General features: G+C 43.4%; 1 protein-coding gene across 1 annotated transcript in view; it reads left to right on the top strand.

Moving 5' to 3' along the window:
- Positions 1–21,535, top strand: part of usp43a (ubiquitin specific peptidase 43a) — a 99,979-nt gene that overhangs the window by 17,341 nt on the left and 61,103 nt on the right. The window contains exon 3 of the mRNA XM_084002752.1: positions 18,658–18,761. Within this exon, the coding sequence (XP_083858878.1) occupies positions 18,658–18,761 (104 nt within the window). The remainder of the gene's footprint in view (positions 1–18,657; positions 18,762–21,535) is intronic.

The following is a 21,535-nucleotide window of genomic DNA, read 5'->3' as shown; positions in this document are numbered from 1 at the left end:
AAACAGGTGGAGCCCCAAGCAGGGGCGTTGCTAGACATAAAGCTCTACTGGGGCACAGGCCCCCTATTTCATACATCACAAAAAACATCCTTGAATTCCCACTGCGTGTATGAAATGTGCTATACAATGTGCTATATAAACTTCCCTTGCTTAGCCCACTATTACTGCCACAGCCATACTGCTGCTGCTAAAACTGAAAGGTAAAAATGTAGAGATATTAATCTCTAATTCATATTTATTTCAACATACATAATGAACATGAGGACTGGTGGTGATTATTGAGTGGTAATAGAAATGTGTAACACGTCGTTGTTTGAGTTACTTACTGGAACGACCGCAACACTGTCAGAAACTACGCGCACTGTGCCGCTTCACGCCGGCTACTGCGGGCATCGGGGCGAGCGGGGCAGGTCACGTGGGAGAGAGAAGTGGATCATACCATGACGTGATGGGGGGGTCTGTTGTATTTTTAAAGTAAACCATATCCTGTCTATGGTTTTTTGACCATGTTTAAGCTTGTCAAACACGGACTTGCGTTCAAAAAACAACATAACTGATATTTTTTTTTGCATTTATCTATGCGTGCGCGCCGCGGTGCCCCGGCTACGACATGCACACTGCCGTGCACGGACGTAATGTGTGCACCGGAACCGGACCACAAGGTGCGCGCCTCAGCTTGTATTTTGGGTTAAACTGCGTTGGTTTGAGATTGTGGATGAAAAAGAAAATCCACTATTTTACCGTTATTATCAATATAAATGAATCCACTGCCAAATATAGTAGCTCGTTAAAACTCGAACGGGAGTTTTTACTGGGGCACGGCAGATCAATACTGGGGCACGTGCCCCAGTAAAAGAGGTCTAGCGACGCCGATGGCCCCAAGCTGGGTGACGTAGTGACTACTGACAGGCAGCTGGTGAACTGCTGTAGCTGGCGAGCTAACCGCTAACTCGCTAGTTGGCCTGGCCAGGCTTGTCCCATTCAGTCACAATGGAGATCTTTATTCTCCCTCCGCTGTCTGTTTACTCCTCTCTGGCATTCCCTTTGTTTTTGTTGCCCACCATTTCATTCAGTGGAGAGGTAATGAAGAGGGAAGATGAAGTTCTCCGAGCTAACAAGCTTAGTCATGGTCAATTAGCAAAATCGTTAGTGTCGGGCCTGTGCTCATTTTTTTGTGTAAACAAAGGAGAGCAGTTGAACTCAGTTTCCCAGGATCCTTTCTGTTTTCACACCTGTGTGTGAAGCCCCGCACAATTTCCATCTGGTTACTAGAAGCCACGACCCATGACATCATCGTATCTGATAACCAAAATAATAAGAATTGCAGAGACTAAGTAACTTAAATTAATTACAATTGCATTCGTTTTTTAGTTTAATTACATTACTCTTAAACACTGCTGTTAACCTAACTTTTACTAATGAATTGATTCGGTTAAATGCCTATCACTGAGCTTCTTTTTTTTATAATCCAGTGCCATTATTCTACACCGATCTCATATATACTTGAATTGATGCTTCTGAATATGCTGGGCTGTTTAATGAGAGTGAATACTGCCAACCTCTGTTGTCTTAGCTCGGTTGCTAATGGGACAACACATTTATTAAATGGATGAATTTGCACCATTGACTTCTATCTAATAAGTACCTTCTGTGGAGGAGCAGTTAATACTCTGGTAGACGAGGGAATCTAAATGGTAAAATGGCCTCATTTATATCCAAAGCGCTTTACAGCTATGACTGACATTCACCCATTCACACACACATTCACACACCGACGGCAGAGTCAACCACGCAGGGCGACAGCCAGCACGTCAGGAGCAATTGGGGTGAGGTGTCTTGCTCAGGGACACCAGGACACCAGCCCCAACCCCGATAGCTTCCTCTATTTTGGACACTCCACATCTTCATCTCCTCAAAAGGACAGCACAGTCAAGTCGACATGCTATTGGTCAGTGGTGCGTCCAGGACTTAATATGAAATAGTAAAATGGTTACAGGTTTTCTGACATTTTCTGTCAAGCCGTAGTCAAACTAGTCGAGAACAGCCAAATGGTTGTCCTGTTGTGAAGCCCTTCAGTGGCCATCCGATCGGCCACACCACCACCCTCCCTTCCCTCCATCCCACGTGGGGGACATCAAAGCAGCGTAACCCCAGCCACCGCCGCCACCCCGCGCTCGGCCCGGCAAACCCGATTCTAACAGCAAGTGGCATTTCTGAGATGCCACAAATTCCTCCTGACAGAGAGGCAGCGTGAGCTTTCTCGAGTGGGACTTGGGAGTTTTTTTTTGTTTGTGACGAGTCTTTTCTTTCTGATGCGTTTCTCAAAGAGGGTAACTGTTGCGGAAAAGGGGGGAAACTGTTTGATGTTGGTAATGAAATCAAAAGGCATGTTGTTGCTGTGATGGCGAGGGAAAGCCTTTAAAGCGCTCATTTCAGCGTTTATTACATGACTTACGTATGTGAGTGAAATGCACTATGTCAGTTCTGAGAGTTTCTATATTTTATCAGTGCGAAACAGTCTGGGCCGAGTGAACGGGGTCAGCTAATCCCCCTGTGCTATCCTCTCCTCTCTAATAGGATTTACACAGGAGGGGGGGTCGGGAGAAACTTTTTTTTTTAGATATTTCTCAACATATATTTCTGCCTTTCTTGCCAGAGCTTCATCCATAATTCAGCTCGTTCAAAGGTTTTTTTTTTTAAGTCTTTTTCTTGACGTAATGTCTCGATCTCTCTGCTGGTGAGGGTTGAATGGCTGAGTACGCCTTCTCATCCCCTGTCACTCCCCCTCTCATGCAACTCTCTTACACTTCCACAGCCATTAAATCTGGATATTTTTTCCTTTTTCGGCGAGGTCGGTGCTGCTGCGCGTTTTTGAGATGAAACTAATTTGTTGACTTTGCCCTGTGAGTGAGGTTGCCGAGCACAGCATTTACGCTCGTGGAAAAAGCTCCTGCTTGCTTGGAGAGTTGTTTAACTTTGATTCAAGTCTAGCTTTTCTCCTTGTCATCGTCTCATCCTAGAAAAGTCGTTGGAGACAGACAGAGAGGTAGTGACGGTAGAGGCAGAGCGAGGAAGGGTCGGCCTTCTCTCCGTATGCTAGTGCATAGATGCACTCCCCTGCTATCTCACTTAAGAAATGTCAGTTACAATACAACATTGTGACATGAGGAAGGAAGGAAGAAAGGCCAGAGGACATTATTATATTCATTTTTAAGAGTAAAGGAAGAAGTTGGGATTTCCTGACCCATTACTTAGAGATGAAAAGACAGATACTACAGAGACATAAAGCCTGAATCTGTGTGTTTCTAAGTTCATTATTGTGTGTGTGTGTGTGTGTGTGTGTGTGTGTGTGTGTGTGTGTGTGTGTGTGTGTGTGTGTGTGTGTGTGTGTGTGTTGATACCAATATCTCTTCCACACAAGGGAAGCCACAATTGTATTTTGCTAATTCCTGCTCAAGTCAGATACCACAAACCACAGGTTACATTTCTGCAGCAGATGTAAGACTGGAAACATACCATCCAGAATCTATTTGATCCCAGTCAAAAAATGGCTTGACCAATCACCTCGTTGTCAACTATTGAATGAGTCTGGATGAGATCAACATGTATCAGCACCAGAGATAACTCACTGTGTTGCTAATTGTGTACTTTTTCTCAGTACTTTTAGTGCTTTTTTCACTACTTGAGATCGATAATTACGTCACACACAAACGGTGGGATGCTTTAGTGAGATTTTCCTGCCTGAGATGTCCCAGACTCCTTATCCATAGAACTGATTCTAACTGTTCTTCACACCTATCAGATTCAGGATCAGCTCGACATATGATATACCTGCCCTAAATCGGAACATCCACACAGCCGGGGACAAAAAGAAATAGTCCTGAATGAGACCTTCATACATACAGCTGCTTAAAAATGTGTCCAGAACGCAGGGACCCGTTACTTTCCCCGGCCATGGAGCGCTGTGACTGAAATGCCATGCCGCGGGAGGTTATGAAATATTCAATATGGTTCTCCCAGGGGGGAAACTGTTGCACAGAGAGAGACACACACAGAGGAGATCCCTAAGTGGCAACAACATTAGTGCAGCGATTGATTCCTGCTCAGGAGCATCCTACTGACCACATCCTGCCCTCTGCGATTCCTTCATGTCCCACTGGTGTCCTTTCTAGGCGGGCGAGTGGACGGAAAAGTTTTCGGGATGAGCTTTTAAAACCCTCTCTTGCATGTTTGACAAGAGCAGACAGAGATGCCCTCGCTTGCTCTCGTTTCTTCCATCTGAGCTTCCCGTTTGACCAGGCAGCGATGTGGGTTCTTTTCTTCTCCTGTTTCCAGCTCGCCACACACACACACACACACACACACACACACACAGTACAGTAACTCAAGGTGGGCATCGCTGCCACCAACAAGCAGGTGGGCATTTGCAGTAAAAGGCTTTTAATGGATCGCACATACTTGAATGAAATATTCAGGACATTTCTATGGAAACATTTAATTAAATACATTAATGTTTCAAAGAGGCATGTATTTTCTGAAAGGGCTCGGCACAAATGTTGGATTAAATGACCTTCACGTTCCCAAATTTTATTAAGGTGTTAAAAGAGGTGAAAGTGAATTCTCTGAGCCTGAGGGGCCTGGGAAATAAATAGAGTATCAGCATCAGTCTTTTATACAAACAATGGAACTGCTGCACAGATGAATAAATATATCAACCCGTGGCATCGATTATATCTAAGCAGTGGGTGCAGTTACCGTGTCCTCGCTCACTGGTTTGTGGGCCTCCTTTTGAAGCTTGGACAACACACTTTTTTGTCTTCACTTTTCAGAGTCTGATGCCTGGGCTGTTGCTCATAGTTGGTTTTGGTCTGGATTTGTAGGCAATATGAAAAAAATAACGAATATTGCCAGTTTTTTCAGGGCAATATATTGATATCAATATTATGATTTAAAGGCTGTGTTAAAGTACAGTGATGCCATTTTCTGAACTTTTTATATGACTGATGATTATTTATCAAAATGTCATTGTGGAAATATTTTGTAAAAACACAGACGGTAAACCCTGTAGCAATGTCAATATCGAGGTATTTGGTCAAATAAATTGAGATTTTTGATTGTCTCCCAGCCCTAGCCTTAGCCTTATCCCTATCCTAAATTTAATGTAATGTATGTAGGCATCATTTTAAGACTGGAACTGACATTTATAATTTACATTTATGGCATTTAGCAGCTTTTTGTCCAAAGCGACTTACAAGAAGTGTTAGGTCCTCGTCTGAGTAAAGTAGTAGCTGTTCAGCAAACATACCTTAAGAACAACAGTGCTATGATCAAAGTGCTATAGGTTTTTTTTTTAATTAATTAATTATTTTATGTGGAAGTGAGTCATGCTATGCAGAGTCGAGGTGAAGTCTGAACAGGTGAGTCTTGAGTCTTTTTCAGAAGATGGCCAGTGACTCTGCTGTCCTGTCATTGGTCGGGAGTTCGTTCCACCACTGAGGACCAGAACAGAGAAGAGTCTGGACTTTGCTGAGCGACATTTGGTCCGTTTGGTTTCTGTATGAACGTGTGAAATCACATCACACTGCACATGGCGATGAGTCCCACATTCATCTGCTTTGTTATAATCCCTTCCAGCTGTTGGATTCACACAACAGGTTCTCTGATCAGGTGTTTGGACGAGCTGTAAAAGTAGCTCTGATCATTCAGGTAACGACTCCAATGTGTGGTTTTTGCAGTAATTAGTGTGGAGTTTAAGATCAGCGGTTGTTTTTAGTTACACTATATTCACCTTGGAGTCGGTGTTGGGTGTTGAGAACTGCTGTGTTGGATTTTTTTTTTTTTGTTGGTCTCATTCAAGTAAACAGTCTTTCCTGCAGGTCCATTGTTCAGTTCAACTTCCACCACACCCACCTTTTACAAGCTCTCCCTCCTAATATGGTCGTGTCTTCCTGTCGCCAGCGCCCGACGACTGCTGGCTGCGTAGCAGTCTGACCTGTTCCTGTCACCTGTTGTAATGGTTCCTCACTGTCTGCAGAGAAAATATTAACTCACACTTCATCCCAACCGAGTCATTTAGTTTCACATTAAGACATACACTCCAGAGAACAATGATTAAAATAATGTGGGGGACAGATTTGGAAGAACAATAATTATGACAACACATGGTGCATTATTTCCAAGTAAAAGGAAATGTAGATATTTCGTCCCCCAGTGTTAGATTAATGAGCTTGTTATTTTCAGTGTGGCGCGGCTGTATTTGTGTCTTCCATTGGTTTTAGTGAGGCTTAAGCGTTAATGTGCCAGTGGGGCAGATTTTGCAGAAGGATAAAATGTTTGAAAAAACGGACCTTGCAGCTCAAAATAGAAGCCCTCTAAACAGTGATGCTGCATTATTACTTGCTCAAGTGTCCCTGTATGCAATTCAGTTGTTTTTTCAAAGTGGCAATTTAAGAAACCAAATGCCTCAGCTGGATCAACTTTAATAGTGTCATTGTGAGAGACATAAATATGACGTTATCAGTTCTGTTCATTTATCGTAAAGTCTTATCTTACAGCTTATTGTGACATTCAATATTGACCTTCAGTATCACCATCATATTTGGCATAATCTTCATTTTTTTAGCGAGGTTTGTTATGTAATGCATACTGGTGGACCAAATTCATTGCATTGTCAGGATGTACAGTAGAAAGAATAATATTCCTAGTGATATTGTTTAAATCCCATCAGAGCACCGGGCAACGACAGTATACAATACAGACTCCAGCTGTCAGTGGCCTTAGATCAAGTGTGCCTCTGAGATCAACCAAAGCCAGACCTGATTCCTCCACTGAAGCGAATTATGGGGAGTTTCTGAGGACCTGAACTAGTCTTAAGAGTGATCGAATTTCAGTTTGGAGTTATCAGCTTGTCCTTTGGTACGGGTTCTCTTCCCGTCTTTCCCAGAATGCCAAGTACGGATCAACAATGCTGCTTCTTTTGTGTTGGGAGAGCTCTGGCACATGTCACCTCAAAGCGAGCTCAAGCCCCCTCATAAGACCCGTCCTTTTAGTGGTTCTGTCCCCTTCATCTCGATAAGACTTGTCAATTAATTTATTTTTCTGAATCCATATTTGCACTTAGAGCATGCATATGAGACACGGAGCGAGAGACAGAGATAAACACAGAGAGAGAGAGAGATGGCTCAGCTGCCAAGCGAGATTTGTCTGTCAGAGCTCTGCCAGGGCCTCTTGTCCGACGCTGCTTATTTTCTGTTCTGCCTTTGTTTTGGGTCGACTGGCATCTCCATAGTAACAGCCAGACAGCGGCGGGTCTGGCGCTGCGTGGAATGGAGTGGGTTCGTGCAGCTCGTCGGGTGGCGACAGGTCCAAGATCAGAGAAAGTTGCAGTGCAGTTATTTGCTGTTGTTGCCCACAACTAGTGCAATGACTCAATAGTGGTGACCAAAGGGGGGGTCATTAGTGTCCGAGTGAACACCGAGCCGAAGGGACAGTGGAGACGGGGATGTAGGCGGGTGAGCGGGGGACGAGAGGGGGAAGAGGGAGGGGTTAAACAGCCTGTGGTTTCCACGGCTATCTCCCAGACTGCCTTGTTACTGTAAGCCAGCTTTGAATAGGCTGAATTAACAGCAGCCGTCCGTAGCTGAAAGAATAGAGGTGAGTCAGCCGCTTTCCTGCACGGACAGCGTTTCTCTCATTCCTCCCCTCCTCCGGACCGCTGCCTGCCCCCCCTCTCACTCTCTCTCTCTCTCTGATAATGTCTCTCTTCTCCTCCCTTATTTCTGCCCATCCGCCGTTGGAAGGTTTCAACCAAATATAGAGCACTGGAGGTTTCTGTTCACACTGTGATGGCAAATCAAACCTTCCAGCTTCTCAGCTTGTTATTAAGTTCCTTTTCTATGTTCTATCATTAAATATGTTCGACGGAGAACTTAATATGAAGATGTTACCTTCGGCTCGGGATAACGGTTCTATCCATAACTGTTTTCTTAATTTGTTATGTGGTTAAAATGATGAAGCACTCAGTTGGCTTTTTATTTTTTTTAACAGTCTTTTTAGTGCTTTGTCACATTTGGCTCAGCCTTCATCAGCCTCAACTATAGTTACCCATCTTTGAAGCCATGAAATGACTCTTATTTTTTAACACATTCAACATCTCAGCGATTATAATGATGTGCACTTTGGCTTTTATAAGCTGACACATCTAAGTACAAGAGATCTGACCCAGCGTGGCCGTAGACTTTAAGCCTTGTTAAGGTAATTAAACAAACACTGCACACATTTCTCCTCACTTCCTCTTCTCACACGGTGGCCTTTGAATTATCTCCTCTGCCTCTGGTGTTTCCTCCTCTATTATCTGTCCTTTGTGTATTTCCACCGTCGCTCTCTTCCTCCATCTCGTCTCGTTGACCTCATTCAACCTCTGCCATGACGCCTTTACACGCTGCTCATTGCCGTGAGCAGATTGGAGTCTTTTAGCAGAACTTGATTTGCTATTAGAAGCTGTTTGATTAGAAAGCGAAACTGAAATGAACAAACCTCAGGTGTGATACATACACACTGATGTCGATTTAGAGATGCACTGATTAGAGATGCTCCAGACTTATAATAATGAATAATCATTTCAACCATCCTGAAGTCAGAGTAGTTATCCTTTTACATTGTTACTGACATCGTGGTTATTTAAATAAAACACTTTAGGAAATAAATGGTTGTATTTTTATTGAAATATTGCTTTGATTAAAAAGAAATATCTTGGCATTAATAGTTTTCATTTAAGTCTTATTCACTCAGCATGTTATGCTTGTGTAACTGTGTGTGCTTTTGTAAAATCATGCGGTTTCAATCTGCAGCCGACTGATCAGTATATCTGTACTTCTATTTAAACGGGCCGGGCTGAAATGAGTGGCATTCAAATGCTGTGGCCGCAGCCACTCTTTAAAAGACAATAGTGGTTCTGGGTGTCTCCAGAAACATTGGCTCGCCTAATTCACACACTCAGTGTGGGCCATCCAGTCAGTTATTCATTATAATACAATTATTAAAATGCTGTTGTAAGCTTTTTGCTATTAAGGCTGCTCATTTGAAATGAATGTTGATATTGACGCTCTGTTGGGTGACTGTGTGACATCGTAACCTTAGCGCTCGAATTAAGTTCCATCCTCTTTTACAGCTTCATTTTAGGCCCTTTTCACAACAACCGTTTTGGCTAGCTATTTCAGGGTAACATGACGACGATGTTAGCAGGAGGCAAAACAAAGGAGAGACTGGAGGCAAATATGTTGTTGGGTTCAGGAATCGATAGCCTGCTGTTCGCTTAGCTACCTTTCTCATGGTGTCATGCTTTCATGCAACAGTGGTTACAGAAAATGATCCACAGTGTGTGGAAGAAGCATCAACTTGTTACAATTTACTAATTTAGCTGGTTAGCTACCAACCTTGCTAATTCCAGTGTGCTTTCATGCTACAATTGCTAATTTTAAAAGTCTGTGAAGTTCCTGTCTGTGGTGCATTCAGTGCTGTTGGAAAGTCTGTTCTAATTTTTGAGAAACGCAATACTTTAAAGGTAGGCTACCAACTCTATGTCAAATCTTTACGTTGATACACTGAATACAAAAAGTGTTACAGACGCTCGGTGTTGGCTTCACAGTTGACTTGCAAGTTTACTTGGGTAAGAACAAGATGTATTTGTCACTGGTGAGCGTTTCCACGCCGCAGGATATGGGTTCAGGTTAAGAGGAGCAAAGCCCCTTTTCAAAATTCGTGCAAGATTCATATTGGTATATGTGAACAGCTCTCTCCCAAATCCCAAAACTAGAGTGCTGAAAGTCAAAAGCGATTTCTTCAAGTATGACGTCTAGAACGGCTCCTTAGACAATGAATTGTGGGAGATGATTCTGGATGACACTGAGAGCACCCAGGGCAATGTTCTGAATACATGAGTACATTTTCCTTTTCAGAAGTGACAGTGCTGCAGCAGAGTCAAGCTCATTTAGGTAAGAAGAGAAAACAAACATGCTGCGGGTTCACGTCAGGCTCCCGTTCATCGACTACAGACTTAATACCTGATGACATCACAAGTTTGAGACTTACTTGTCTGTTTTATGGCTTTGAGAGAGAGTAGCCCATGTTCACAAATATTGAACTTTCCTAGGCCATGGAAATAACATGTAGGAATTAATTTCATTTTGATGAAGGTGTTGTAGCCCTTTAAAACCAATTAGCCCTCTTTGAAATACATGTGTGTTGTGGTCTTATCTAATAAAGGCATGCTATTAATTAAGTAAGACGTGTGGCTCGGTAGGTGTTGTGCCCAGTGTTTGAGTGTAGAGAAGTGCCACAGTCACTGCTGCCTTTGACTCTGGACTCCGTCTCCTAGCTTTTATCATCAAACATTCTGCAGACCTCCATCGTCTGAGCCGGGGGGGTATGGCTGCCTGAGATTACATGTCTAGTAGCTCTGGCTGAATTTGATCGCAGTGCTTTGTCTCGCCGTGGTGAAATCACATTTGGAAGAAAGAACCGTGGCATCGTCTCAAATTCATCCTCACCTAGAAGCTCCTGTCGTGCGCTGTCAGAGTTTCGGATTCGTCACCTCAGTAAATGTCGTCACTCTTGCTTCTTAAAGTCTGTTTGGTGAGGCGAGACGCCGACACTATTATGAGGCTGTTAAGAATGCACAGAAAGTGAAAGAGAAAGGGAGCGACAGCGTCTTGGCCCATGTGAGTTAATATGTGATGGTGTGTTCACGTGTGTGTGTGAATGTTTGTCTACGTGTTGGTGCGTGGGGATGAGTCGAGCGGCCGGAAGCTAAGGTGAACCTGTTAAGCCCCTTGAGCCAGCCAGTTGATGAGAAATGTGGTTAGAGGCGACAACTGAAAGTCGGTCACTCAGCACACTGACAAAATAGCATTATTAAAAATTACATTTCATTATTGCCATTTTACATATTTTTGACCAAATAACTCTATATTGATAATGGGACGACATTGAAGGGTTGACGATTGTGCTTTCACAAAATATCAACACAGGATGTGGATAGAATCACCAAGTGGGCGAAGGCAAATAATAGAAGATCTAAAACAGTCTGTTTACTGTAATGCAGCCTCAAAGACCAGGAAAAGACAATACTTATGACAATATATTACGATGTGTAAGACATATCTATAAGTACCTGGTACCATGATATTGATATAATATGTATACGTTGGCTAGCCCAGGTATGATCGTTTTGATCCTTTCGTCACCTTGGTGACCCTTGTTAACTCAAGCTGCTTCCAGCCGTTCTGCTCCAGCAGTGGTTTAATGTTTTGCAGATATAAAAAAAAATCCCCCATGCACACACATACACCAAACAGCCACTTCCCCATTGTTACAGTGCATCTACAACACACATAACTCTCACCCAAACTCCCACTCTCTCCTCGGCATGTTTTAGCTCCCAACGTCTCACATGAATGCGTGCCTCGGGGAATCAGCAGGGCTTTGGTAACGACGCATGTTTTCAAGCAGGGATTCGGAGTGCGGAGATCTCCAGAGGGATGCGGGGGTCTTTGCCAGAGGCACCGGGCCAAAGAGCTTTACAGTAGCTGCACTGGAGAAATGTTTTCACTGATCGCATAGAAGTGAATCCCAAACCAAGATGAGGAGCAGAGAAACGATCTCAGGTCACAGTGAGGTCCCCGTTAGTTGTGTATGCCAGCCAAACATCCTGCACTTCCTCGCCGATGGAGGGCGGTTTCTGTTCCTACACACTGTGGAACTGCTGTTCTGGGTGTCAGTGAGGAGCAGCGTGTCAACACAGGGCGGTTTTCATCTCCCTCACGATGCTGCCGGGGAACCACCACGGGATAAACATAGCAAACTTTGTGTACATGCCACACATATCGCATCATTCTGTGAAGGATGTATTGCTTTTGACAGTTGCTATGACTTGAGAGTGTCTTGGTGGCTTGGCTTGACCAAATCCTTCATGATGTGTCCTGCAGCAGGTAAGAGGATGGTAAGACAGCAGCATATGGAAGCTGCAGGTGGGAAGATGGATACAGTGCAGCTACACAGGGGTTTAGCTTAGCTGTGTGCATAAACTGCACACACACACACACACACACCACCAGGTGAGTTCCCCTGCAGCATTGAGTGAGGTGGACTAATTGTCAGTAACAAGGATATGAATGCTTTTGTAAACGGTGACTGTAGTGTTGCTTTGTTTGATACGTGAGGAAAATCCCTCTATTGGTTTCATCTCATTCACAACTGTGAAAAACCCGAAATGCCTTGTTTCTTGCGAAATCACCAGAACAGCCGGCACAGAGAGCTCAGTGAAGCACCAGCATGACTCGTCTCTACTTTGACAATACAGCGTCCGTGGGACGCCGCGTCCTTAAAGTCTATGCATGTGCACTTATGTGTGTGTGTGCGCGTGCGTCTGCGTGCACAAAGCACCACATTCTCAATTATACACAATACCCATGAGTCCTTGCTGCTCCCGCGACGCGATGATGCCGGACTCTGCTGATGGCGGCGATATGTACCCGTTTGACTTCTCGTCGAGTAAACACAAAGGGAGGACACGGCGTTCTCCTCAGTGTGTCCTGAGCTCTTTTTTGCAACGCCTGGAAAGTCGCTCAGCGTGCCGGGGAACGGCAAAGTCGCTACCGCCGCTCATCACAAATAATTCAGTTGTTATTCTCAGAGGTATGTGTGTCAAAATCCCAGAATCCATGGCTGCAAGACCTCCAGCCTTTTGGCTCGTATTCCATAATAGATCACTTTGTGCTGTAATCAACCAACACCTGCTGTTTGGGCAAAGAAGAAATGAAATTGGCTCTATACCCAAAAGCATGAGCAACATAGTATCCCGGGCTGTAGAGAAGCACTTTAATTTTTAGCCCTTGAATAATTCTTCTAGTGTTTTCCTTGGATGCCAGGTGTGTCTCTTTGCGTAGCCCCCACAGCTCCCACTCCGCAGTTTGTCACTACAGTCCTTCAGAGAATAAGTAAGCAAATTCAGCTGCTTCAGCGGCGACATGCTGAGCTCTGAAACCTGGGCTGATGAGTAAATCTTAAAAAAATCAATTACCCTGTCGGGGGCCACGTAGACGCAACCGGTAATTTTGTCCCCCGAGCAACAGGAGGCAGTTTAATGTGGCCTAGATCTGTTCGGAGTTTTTTTTTTTTAGATGACACCCAGAGTGACAATTGAACAGCTTAGTGCTACTGAATATTATTATTCACTTGTTATTCCTGCGGCCGGCCCCCGCATCTATTTCTGGCAGAGCTGGAACGATGTGGTGGTATTCCTTTTCCCCTGGGCGCTCTCTCTCTCTCTCTCTCGGTGTATAACTGTGTATACTATCAGTATGTATGTTTCTTTAACATGTACAGAACGTGTCTTTGTTAGTTACACGCCCGTCGTTTCTGTCTTCCTATCTCCATCTCTTACTTCCGTGTTTCGCACGCCGGAGTCGTCTGTTGATCTGTTCTCAGGTCTGCTGAAGGTTGATGACCTGCCCCGTGGGTGCTGTGACAACCCCTGGTTTTTGATCAATTATGCACAGAGAATGAAGTATCAAAGCCACTCTTTGTCTCCTACTCGTATTCCCCCTCTCCTCCATCACAAACAATGTCATTTCTTCCTCGGCACTTTGTGTCCTGGGCTAAATTAAATGTGTATGAGGGAGAATGCTAAATTGTTACCACGATATTGCTGAGCTGCACAATTCGCAGTCTTAATTTAAATAAACCCATGCATAATCCTGCTGGTATGGATGGATCTTCAGTGTGTAGAAATAATACACCGTGAACTCCATTAAACGTGTTGCCATCGGTGACGTGCACTGTGGCGCCCCGTGATCACCTGAAGGCTTCACGCTTATTTTAAGGAGAACTGCGAGATGAATTTCAGATCCCACATTGCCAATCATGTCTTTAATCTCTGTGGGAATCATATACATATACCGTCTGACGATCCGTTTACATCTGAAACGAGTTCAACACCATCATCACTCGCCCGCAGCCATCGAACATGGAGTCCCTGCCGCGCTCGTGTCCTTGTTTTCATTAGAAGACTCAGTACTTATAGCTGTTTCTTGAACTTATGTGATACTAGTAGTTAAAAATACTAGTTGAGTCGGTGTTTCTTTTGTGCTCGTTCATGCACGGACATGATGAAGAACCTTTTTCATTACTTTTAGGCCACATTGTGGCTGATGGAAAAAGTTCCCTGTTCCCATATGTTGATTGGGGAGGGGGAATGAGGCCAGGGTTTCCATGGTGATGCTCGTAACCCAGTACGTCTCGAGGGTCTGAAGATCGTTCTCCATTGTCCTCCAGAGACGAGATGGAGAAAAGAGGGGGACACTGATAGGAAAACAGGCGGCCAAATACAGACCGTTGTTATTGAAATAACACGTTGTTTCAGAAATCTATGCAAAGAAAAGTGAAAACCTCATTTAATTCAGTGAAAACGTGGCTCAGTTGTAAAAATCATAAATGATTCCCAGAGATTTTAAGAATCCAACCCCCCAGAATCATATGCTCTCTGCTGAGATTCAGAAGTTTTGCCTCTCCAGTTTGCAGAATAACTTTGGGGGTCTCCTTTCATTCTGGCACCCGGCTGTCTTCACTCTGAGTGAAACTGAGTCTCGCCAGCGCAAAGTGGAAATTGAAGTTAACTTCAAATAGCCCCTGCTGCATCTTAGGGTCCCCAGGTGCCCATGAATCCCTATTCCAATCTCCACAGCTCGCACAGGCCTCCGAAAACCCTCCATTACAAGTGTTGTGCTGCTCTGAGACGGAGGCACTGCCTTCTGTTTCGTTGACGCACCCTTGTCACTTCTTTCCTTAATCCTGCTTTTACTTACATATCGCGTAAGGCCACGTCAAGATTGATATGAGTTTTTTTTTTTTGCTTATCGCTTGAGCAGATGGCTAAGGTGTGAGCATGTGGAGAAGCTGCTCCAAAACAGCTGTTCCTAGCCGCTCTACTTTTGCTACTCCTGTGTCCTCGCCAGGCACTTTAGCACTAATTGGAAATCTTGTCTTGTGGTTCCACTTATGTTCCGGCCCCCTGGAGAAGCTGCTTGCAGAAGAGGCCGCGACCCGATCCGAAAAGTCAAGAGAACTGAAAAGAACTTTCAATTTACCAAGCAAAATAAACTGAATCAACCAAAAAAACTACCAACAGAAGAGTGGAAAAAGTTTTTTTTGGCTTTGTGTTTTTGCCTCATTATATGTTCTTGTAAAGAACCATCCTTGAAGACATTTTCAAAGATGCCAAAAAGCAGCTCATTGTTGAAAGTTAATGCAACCGTGATTGGATTGTGTTTGAACAATAGCAGAGCTTCATCAAAGTCGGATTGTTATTTGCGTTTCTCACTACTGTCTTATTCCTAATTCATGTTGATTGTGAAGCCAAAGACACGCTTTGTGGCCAATAAAGTTAGACCAATCTCTGAACCCATCGGTCTGACCACGGATAAGCCTCTGGGGCCAAGGGGCCATATTTCTGGGGTTGCAGTATATCTGGTGGATATCCAGGCCAAGACTTCCTTCACTGCGTGCCGCTCACTGTTTCAATTCTGATCAGCAACTTGAGACGGGAGACTGGAGAGAGAGACGGCGTGTACAACCGGATTTTTTCCACAAGCAGCCAGTTTACAAGCTCATTTTAAACCAATAAAAAGCTAAATCATCCTCACATGAAAGCAGATGGGTTCTCAGCTTGCATTTCAGCCAATATATTTCCTGCTCAATTGTGATTGGTCAATACTATAAACGGAAACCAATACACTTCCGATACCAAGATCTTGTCCCGTTCCCTTGGGATTCTATATGCACATTCAGAATCCTTTTTTAGGTATCCGAACCTTGTATCTCATAGACTATGACTTGCTTTGCTGCTCTATTGTTGGGTGCAGAAGTGTAAAACATCATCCTTAGCAAACGGAACAAGGTACTACAAGGTACTACACATCCCACAGTAGTATAGAAGTAGTCCAAGTGTCCATAAAGGCTTGAATGTGTCGGCTTGCTTGATTGAAATTGTTACCCATCCAGAGATTACACAAACATGTTACTGCCTTCTCTTTCATCTCTAACTCAAACTGAATTGTAAATGTGCCTTTAGTTTCTGTCATCAAAATAAATACAGCAGGAGTTGTTGCATTTGTAGATCCCCAGTTTTCATAACATTACATTGCATACAGTGTTAGAGATGTGTGTTTTAGCTGTTTTCACTCCTGTCTCTTGATCCAACCTGTTGTTGTCTACACTGTGTGGGTGTGTGTGTGTACAGACCGTACTTTATTTGCATCTCCTTCACTTACCTGTTGGTTTTGTTGGGGCCTAGTTTCTCCAAGTTTCAACCTGAATACTTATGCAGGGTAAATAAAAACACCTGTGTGGGTGTGCAGGGCCTTTAAACACGTCTGCAACTCAAACTTTATGGTCAGTGACAAACTCGTGGGAAGAGTACGAACGGTTGGGTGTTGTTTCTTTTACTGTAAAGTTTTTAGAGAATCAGCCCATCTCTCTGCAGAGAGAATATAAATGTAACTTGTTGCTGTGCACATTGTTACACATTTCTGGTGCTCTACGGTTCCTCCAGCTAAAAACAACATATCTTTGTTTGTGCTGTCATAACCCCCGGGACTGAAAAGTGAAGCCAAGGCAAACTTGCATTCTTGATTTAATCTCAGTGAACATTGTCGACATGAGTTTCTGCTTTCAATCTCTAGTTTCAAGTCTTCTTCAATACAGCATGATGTTCATTTAGGAAATGATGGTCCATTTAGGGTAAAATAGAGGATAACCACTACCACAGTTTTCGTCTTACGACTTCCCCCCTTTCATGGTATAGATACAGTTTGTCAAAGCTAATTATAACAGATTGGTCGCCTAAAAATGTCTTACTCAGCATTCTGTTGTACTTAACTTCACCACTCTCTCGTGTCACTTCTGGTTGCAAAAAAACGACCAAAAAGCCAAACTTGGGGCTTCAGAACAGCACAAACCAATGGATGAGGTCACGGTGACTTCTTCTATGAAGTTAATGGTTGTATGTCATAATAGGGACCGGCTCTTTGTCTATCAACACTTTTTTCCTAACTTACACCATGATGCCTACTACATGTAGCGGCAGACCTGGACTGAATAGCGTCTGCCTCTGTGTTAAATCAGTCATCGCTACCTTGTGTTCCCTGACAGCTCCAATAGCAACTACACAAGAAAAAGATCCAGCAATCTGTCACTCTGTTTCCTCGAGTCACAGTTGTCCATCTTTTATTCATCGCCGTCATTCTTTCATTCTTATATTTATCTTTGAAGTCTTTCTGCCCTCCTGCTGGGTCCGACACAGCACGCAAGGCATCGCCATCATTTAGTTTAGTTTAGTTCATTCAGCAGACATCAGTGGGATTCCAGCGAGGACGGTCGACATCTCAAATATTTCTCTGACTCTAATCTGTGTTTACTGTTTAGCATTTAAACTCCCCCCCCCCAGACGTGAGATTCCTCCCTGCGCTAACATTTTATGAAGAACATTTTCCCCCTATTTCATTTAATTGTCTGCTTCTCCCTCCAGATCTGTATCCCTGTGACTTTATTTGATCATAATAGTTTATTAAAAATGTTCATTCAAGCATGCAAAAAAATTATTCACCAATTATTATTATAATTATTTTTTTTACAGCTTGTTGTCTCTATATAATGCAAGCAAAGGATCCATATCTGCAATCAAGTCTGGTTTCAGCTGCTACAATACTTGTGGCTTCTGTTAGGGTTTAGTATTATCTCTACCCGTACATCAAGACAATTTGTTATCATCTATCTGATGTTTGATATTAATTTGGGAAACAGAGTGAAGGCAGATGGAATACACGTCTTCATGCTGCAAAGTCTTGTTTATAGAGAAGAAACCTTATTCCTCAGAATTCTAAGAGGGTTCTTCCTGAAGGGCTCTACCCAGAACCATTTGCTTCTGAACAACCTGTTTTTGAGGAAAAGGTTTTTCAGGGCTTCATTTTAAGACTGAGGGTCCAATTAAAATCTATTTTCATCATCTTCCATTTCAAAGAATCCTTCTTGGGGGAAAAAAAAACAAGTTCGTAAATGGTGGTTGTGCTTTTTAAGGGGACATACAATTCTTATTTCCAGATTAATTTGTTTGTGTTTTTCTCATATGTCTGAATATACCTCTATTCACCATCTGTCTGAAATGCTTGGGTCCGTCTTTGCTTTCTGTCAGCTGATGTCATTCACACACACACACACACACACACACACACACACACACACACACACAAACACACACACACACACACACACACACTGCAACAGGAACTGATGGGACACATTGAGATTGTGTACATGTGAAGCTGTGAAATGTCTCTACACTGAATACTTGTGACATCACAACTCTGCAGAAAAGCTGACGGCTCCTTTAAAGGCACAGTTTCTGAAAACATCCACTGTATTTATGTAGCACTTAGACTTGCTTTATAATATGAGTGGAAATCCCACTTTTTACAATATGGGACCTTTAAACGATCCTCCCAGCCAAGCCCCCAAAAATGGTGATTATGTGAACCATAATTGTTGTGGATATATATGATATGTGTGTGTGTCCACTAAAGTGATTGCTTCCCCCCTTGTCCACAGGGACCCAGTCCATCCGAGGATGCTTCCAGCCCCGGTCCAGCCAGCACACAGCAGCCTCGAGACCGTCACAGCTTTGTCCAGGAGCACTTCCAGGCTCAGTACCGGTGAGGAACATAGACATGAGCAGCATTTTACTTGTAGCGTGGCAGATGATAGTTGGCCTTAAGAAAGCACATGATTGGACATCATTGTGAACTTAGTCTTACTTTAGGGAAGTTGTATTGATGCAAACATTCATCCAACCAGCGACTGCATAACTGACCTGGAAGTATTCTCAAAGAAACTTAAGAGTCTCTTCATTAAAACGAGGAGAACACTTCTGATCACCAGAGGCTGTGGAGAAAGTCCAGACATAAATCCAAACTTCAAGGTTTGCCATCCAAAAGATAAAAGATGGATCCCATTCATATCACGTTAGAATTTATTATATTGCGTTTTCATTAAATCATTTGGGAGAACAGCGTTCTGAGTTTGAGCAACGTGCAACCAAAGACGGACCGACTGCCTCAAAGCTGCAGCCGTTGCCATGGGAATCGTCGTCCAAACCTGTATTTGAATTTGAATCTTTTTTTTATTTGCCGTGGTGGTTTTAATAAAAAACAACTTTTATCCTCGTCTCTCGTTAGATGATAATAGCAAAGTTTGAGGAAAGTTGTCATCGTCATCTCCCCACTGCTGTTTCAATACACGGACACGTTTTACGTAGCTGTACATCGGGCTCTCTCTCTCTCTCTCTCTCTCTCTCTCTCTCTCTCTCTCTCTCTCTCTCTCTCTCTCTCTCCCTCTCTCTCTCTCTCCACCATTGAAGCATTGAATATCTCTGCAGGTATCTGGGAAACAGCCCCGGTTGGTTGTAGTGTTTTATGTTGTTTTAGTTTCTATTTGTTCTTGTGAGTGTTTGTCTTGGGACATTGAGGGGATTATCCTGATCTCATAACTTTGACCTAAAAAAAAAAAAGACACACATTTCTGTCATCAACATATAACTCAAAGCTCTTAGGAAGAAGTAGGACAAGAACCACATTTTCTATCTCAACTCCCTGATCAATTATGCAGTAGGCAGGCTGGATCCCACCAGGCACTATATCTAATGTCCTGAGGTTGTGTTTAAATAAACACAGTGCAGATACATCCCATTGAAGAGAATAGGTATTCAGCACAGGTGAGAATATATTTTTCCTTCTCCCCTGTGGATAAGAATCAGTAGCTTGAGAAAGTAGGTCAAACAGACTTGTGAAGGATTCAGGGGATTCACCTTTAGTACTGCCTCCTGGCTCTCTGCTTCGCTCAAAGCGGAAAGTCAGAAACAGACCCTTTATTATGGATCAGAGCCGAGACCTTTCAGTAACCTTGTCGGCACACTTGGCTTGATTTATTTACTTCACCTCTTACCATCTCTTTCGTCTTGTTTCAAGAACAATAACCACCATGTAAATCAGCAGATTAAATGGCAGGTTTGTTTGATTTTTTGACCTTAATGCTGTGATTAGGAAATCAGTCACCTCGGGAATAGCAGGGAAGAAGAATAGTCTCCGTCCTTGCAAACTTTTTATAATGAGCTTCAGCAATCTCAGGATTGGCCGTGTGCTAATAGGTCCAGGGTGGCTGAGACACAGGTCTGATCTATATAAAGGCGTTCAGGGCGACTTTTAACGAGGGAGGTCCGTCCGTACCAGATTACATGAGGTTCCTCTTCTGCTGCACTGCTGAACGTGTGAGAGAACTTTTCAAGCAAAACCAAAACAAAAAAAAACTAAAAAACAGTACATGTACTGTATATTGTATCTCTATTTTCTAACATTTTATAAACAAAATGAATTGCTCAATCGAGAAAAGAATCTATGGATTTAAAAAATAATCAGGAATCTGCCTTGTTATATCAATCCACTGATATGAACACTGTGACATTGCTAGCTTCATGGCACAGCCAGCTTCAGATGCAGATAAACAGAAAGCACCAAATTGAATAACTTCAGATCACAAACTTGAGATTTAACAGTTCTCCTGGGATCATTCTGGGATGGATTATTCATGCAGTGCTTAGCTTGCGTGTTTTGAAGGCTCAGCTAGGACCAGTGTGGACCAGCTTTCAGGGGGAATGATTGGTCTTGTCAAGGGAGCTGGATGGATTGATGAGTTGTTGACAGCTGTTGATCGACAAACGTGATCATGTTGCTCACATTCTGAATAACGACAACAGTCCTGTCATGTGTGGTCCGACACACGGCAGCAGATTAGTGTGTGAGCCAATCAATGAAAAGGTCAACCTCTGACACTTGTACAGTATTGACCACTGCACCGCGAGGTCAACCAGCCGTTCATTCCTGGGATTATCCCGTTCTCTCTCCTGCAGATGATGGATTGAACGCTTTAGAGGTGGTCTGTATCCCTGAGGAGCCTCGTCTCCCATGATGCTCTCTGCCTGACTAATTGAAAATAGCTTGCACCGAATCGATTCAGTAGAAAAGACAAGAAGACATTTGTTGAATATCACCGTCAGTCTCTTTTTCTCTGTATCTTCTTCCCCTCTCTTTCTCTTTCTCTCTCTCTCTCTCTCTCTCTCTCTCTCTCTCTCTCTCTCTCTCTCTCTCTCTCTCTCTCTCTCTCTCTCACACATACACATACACACACCTAAGTGTTTATATGACTTCAGATCAGATTAGCTGCTTATAGCAACACTGTGGTATATTTGTACTTTAAGGCTAGTAGGGACACTGGAGAGGCTCCAGAATCCAGCAGTGATGGATCACAGGTCACACAGTAAGCTCTTTTCCCATCACAGTTATGATTTGAAGGAATGCATTACAGCTAAATTAACGGCTGAGATGGAGAGCCTTCTGTCTCTTCTCCTGGTCAACATATGTCATCTTGGATGGAT

Source organism: Eutrigla gurnardus, assembly GCF_963514095.1.
Source record: "Eutrigla gurnardus genome assembly, chromosome: 3".
Taxonomy (NCBI): domain Eukaryota; kingdom Metazoa; phylum Chordata; class Actinopteri; order Perciformes; family Triglidae; genus Eutrigla; species Eutrigla gurnardus.
The sequence above is the reverse complement of the archived record's forward strand: the minus strand, read 5'-3'. Positions and strand labels throughout refer to the sequence as shown.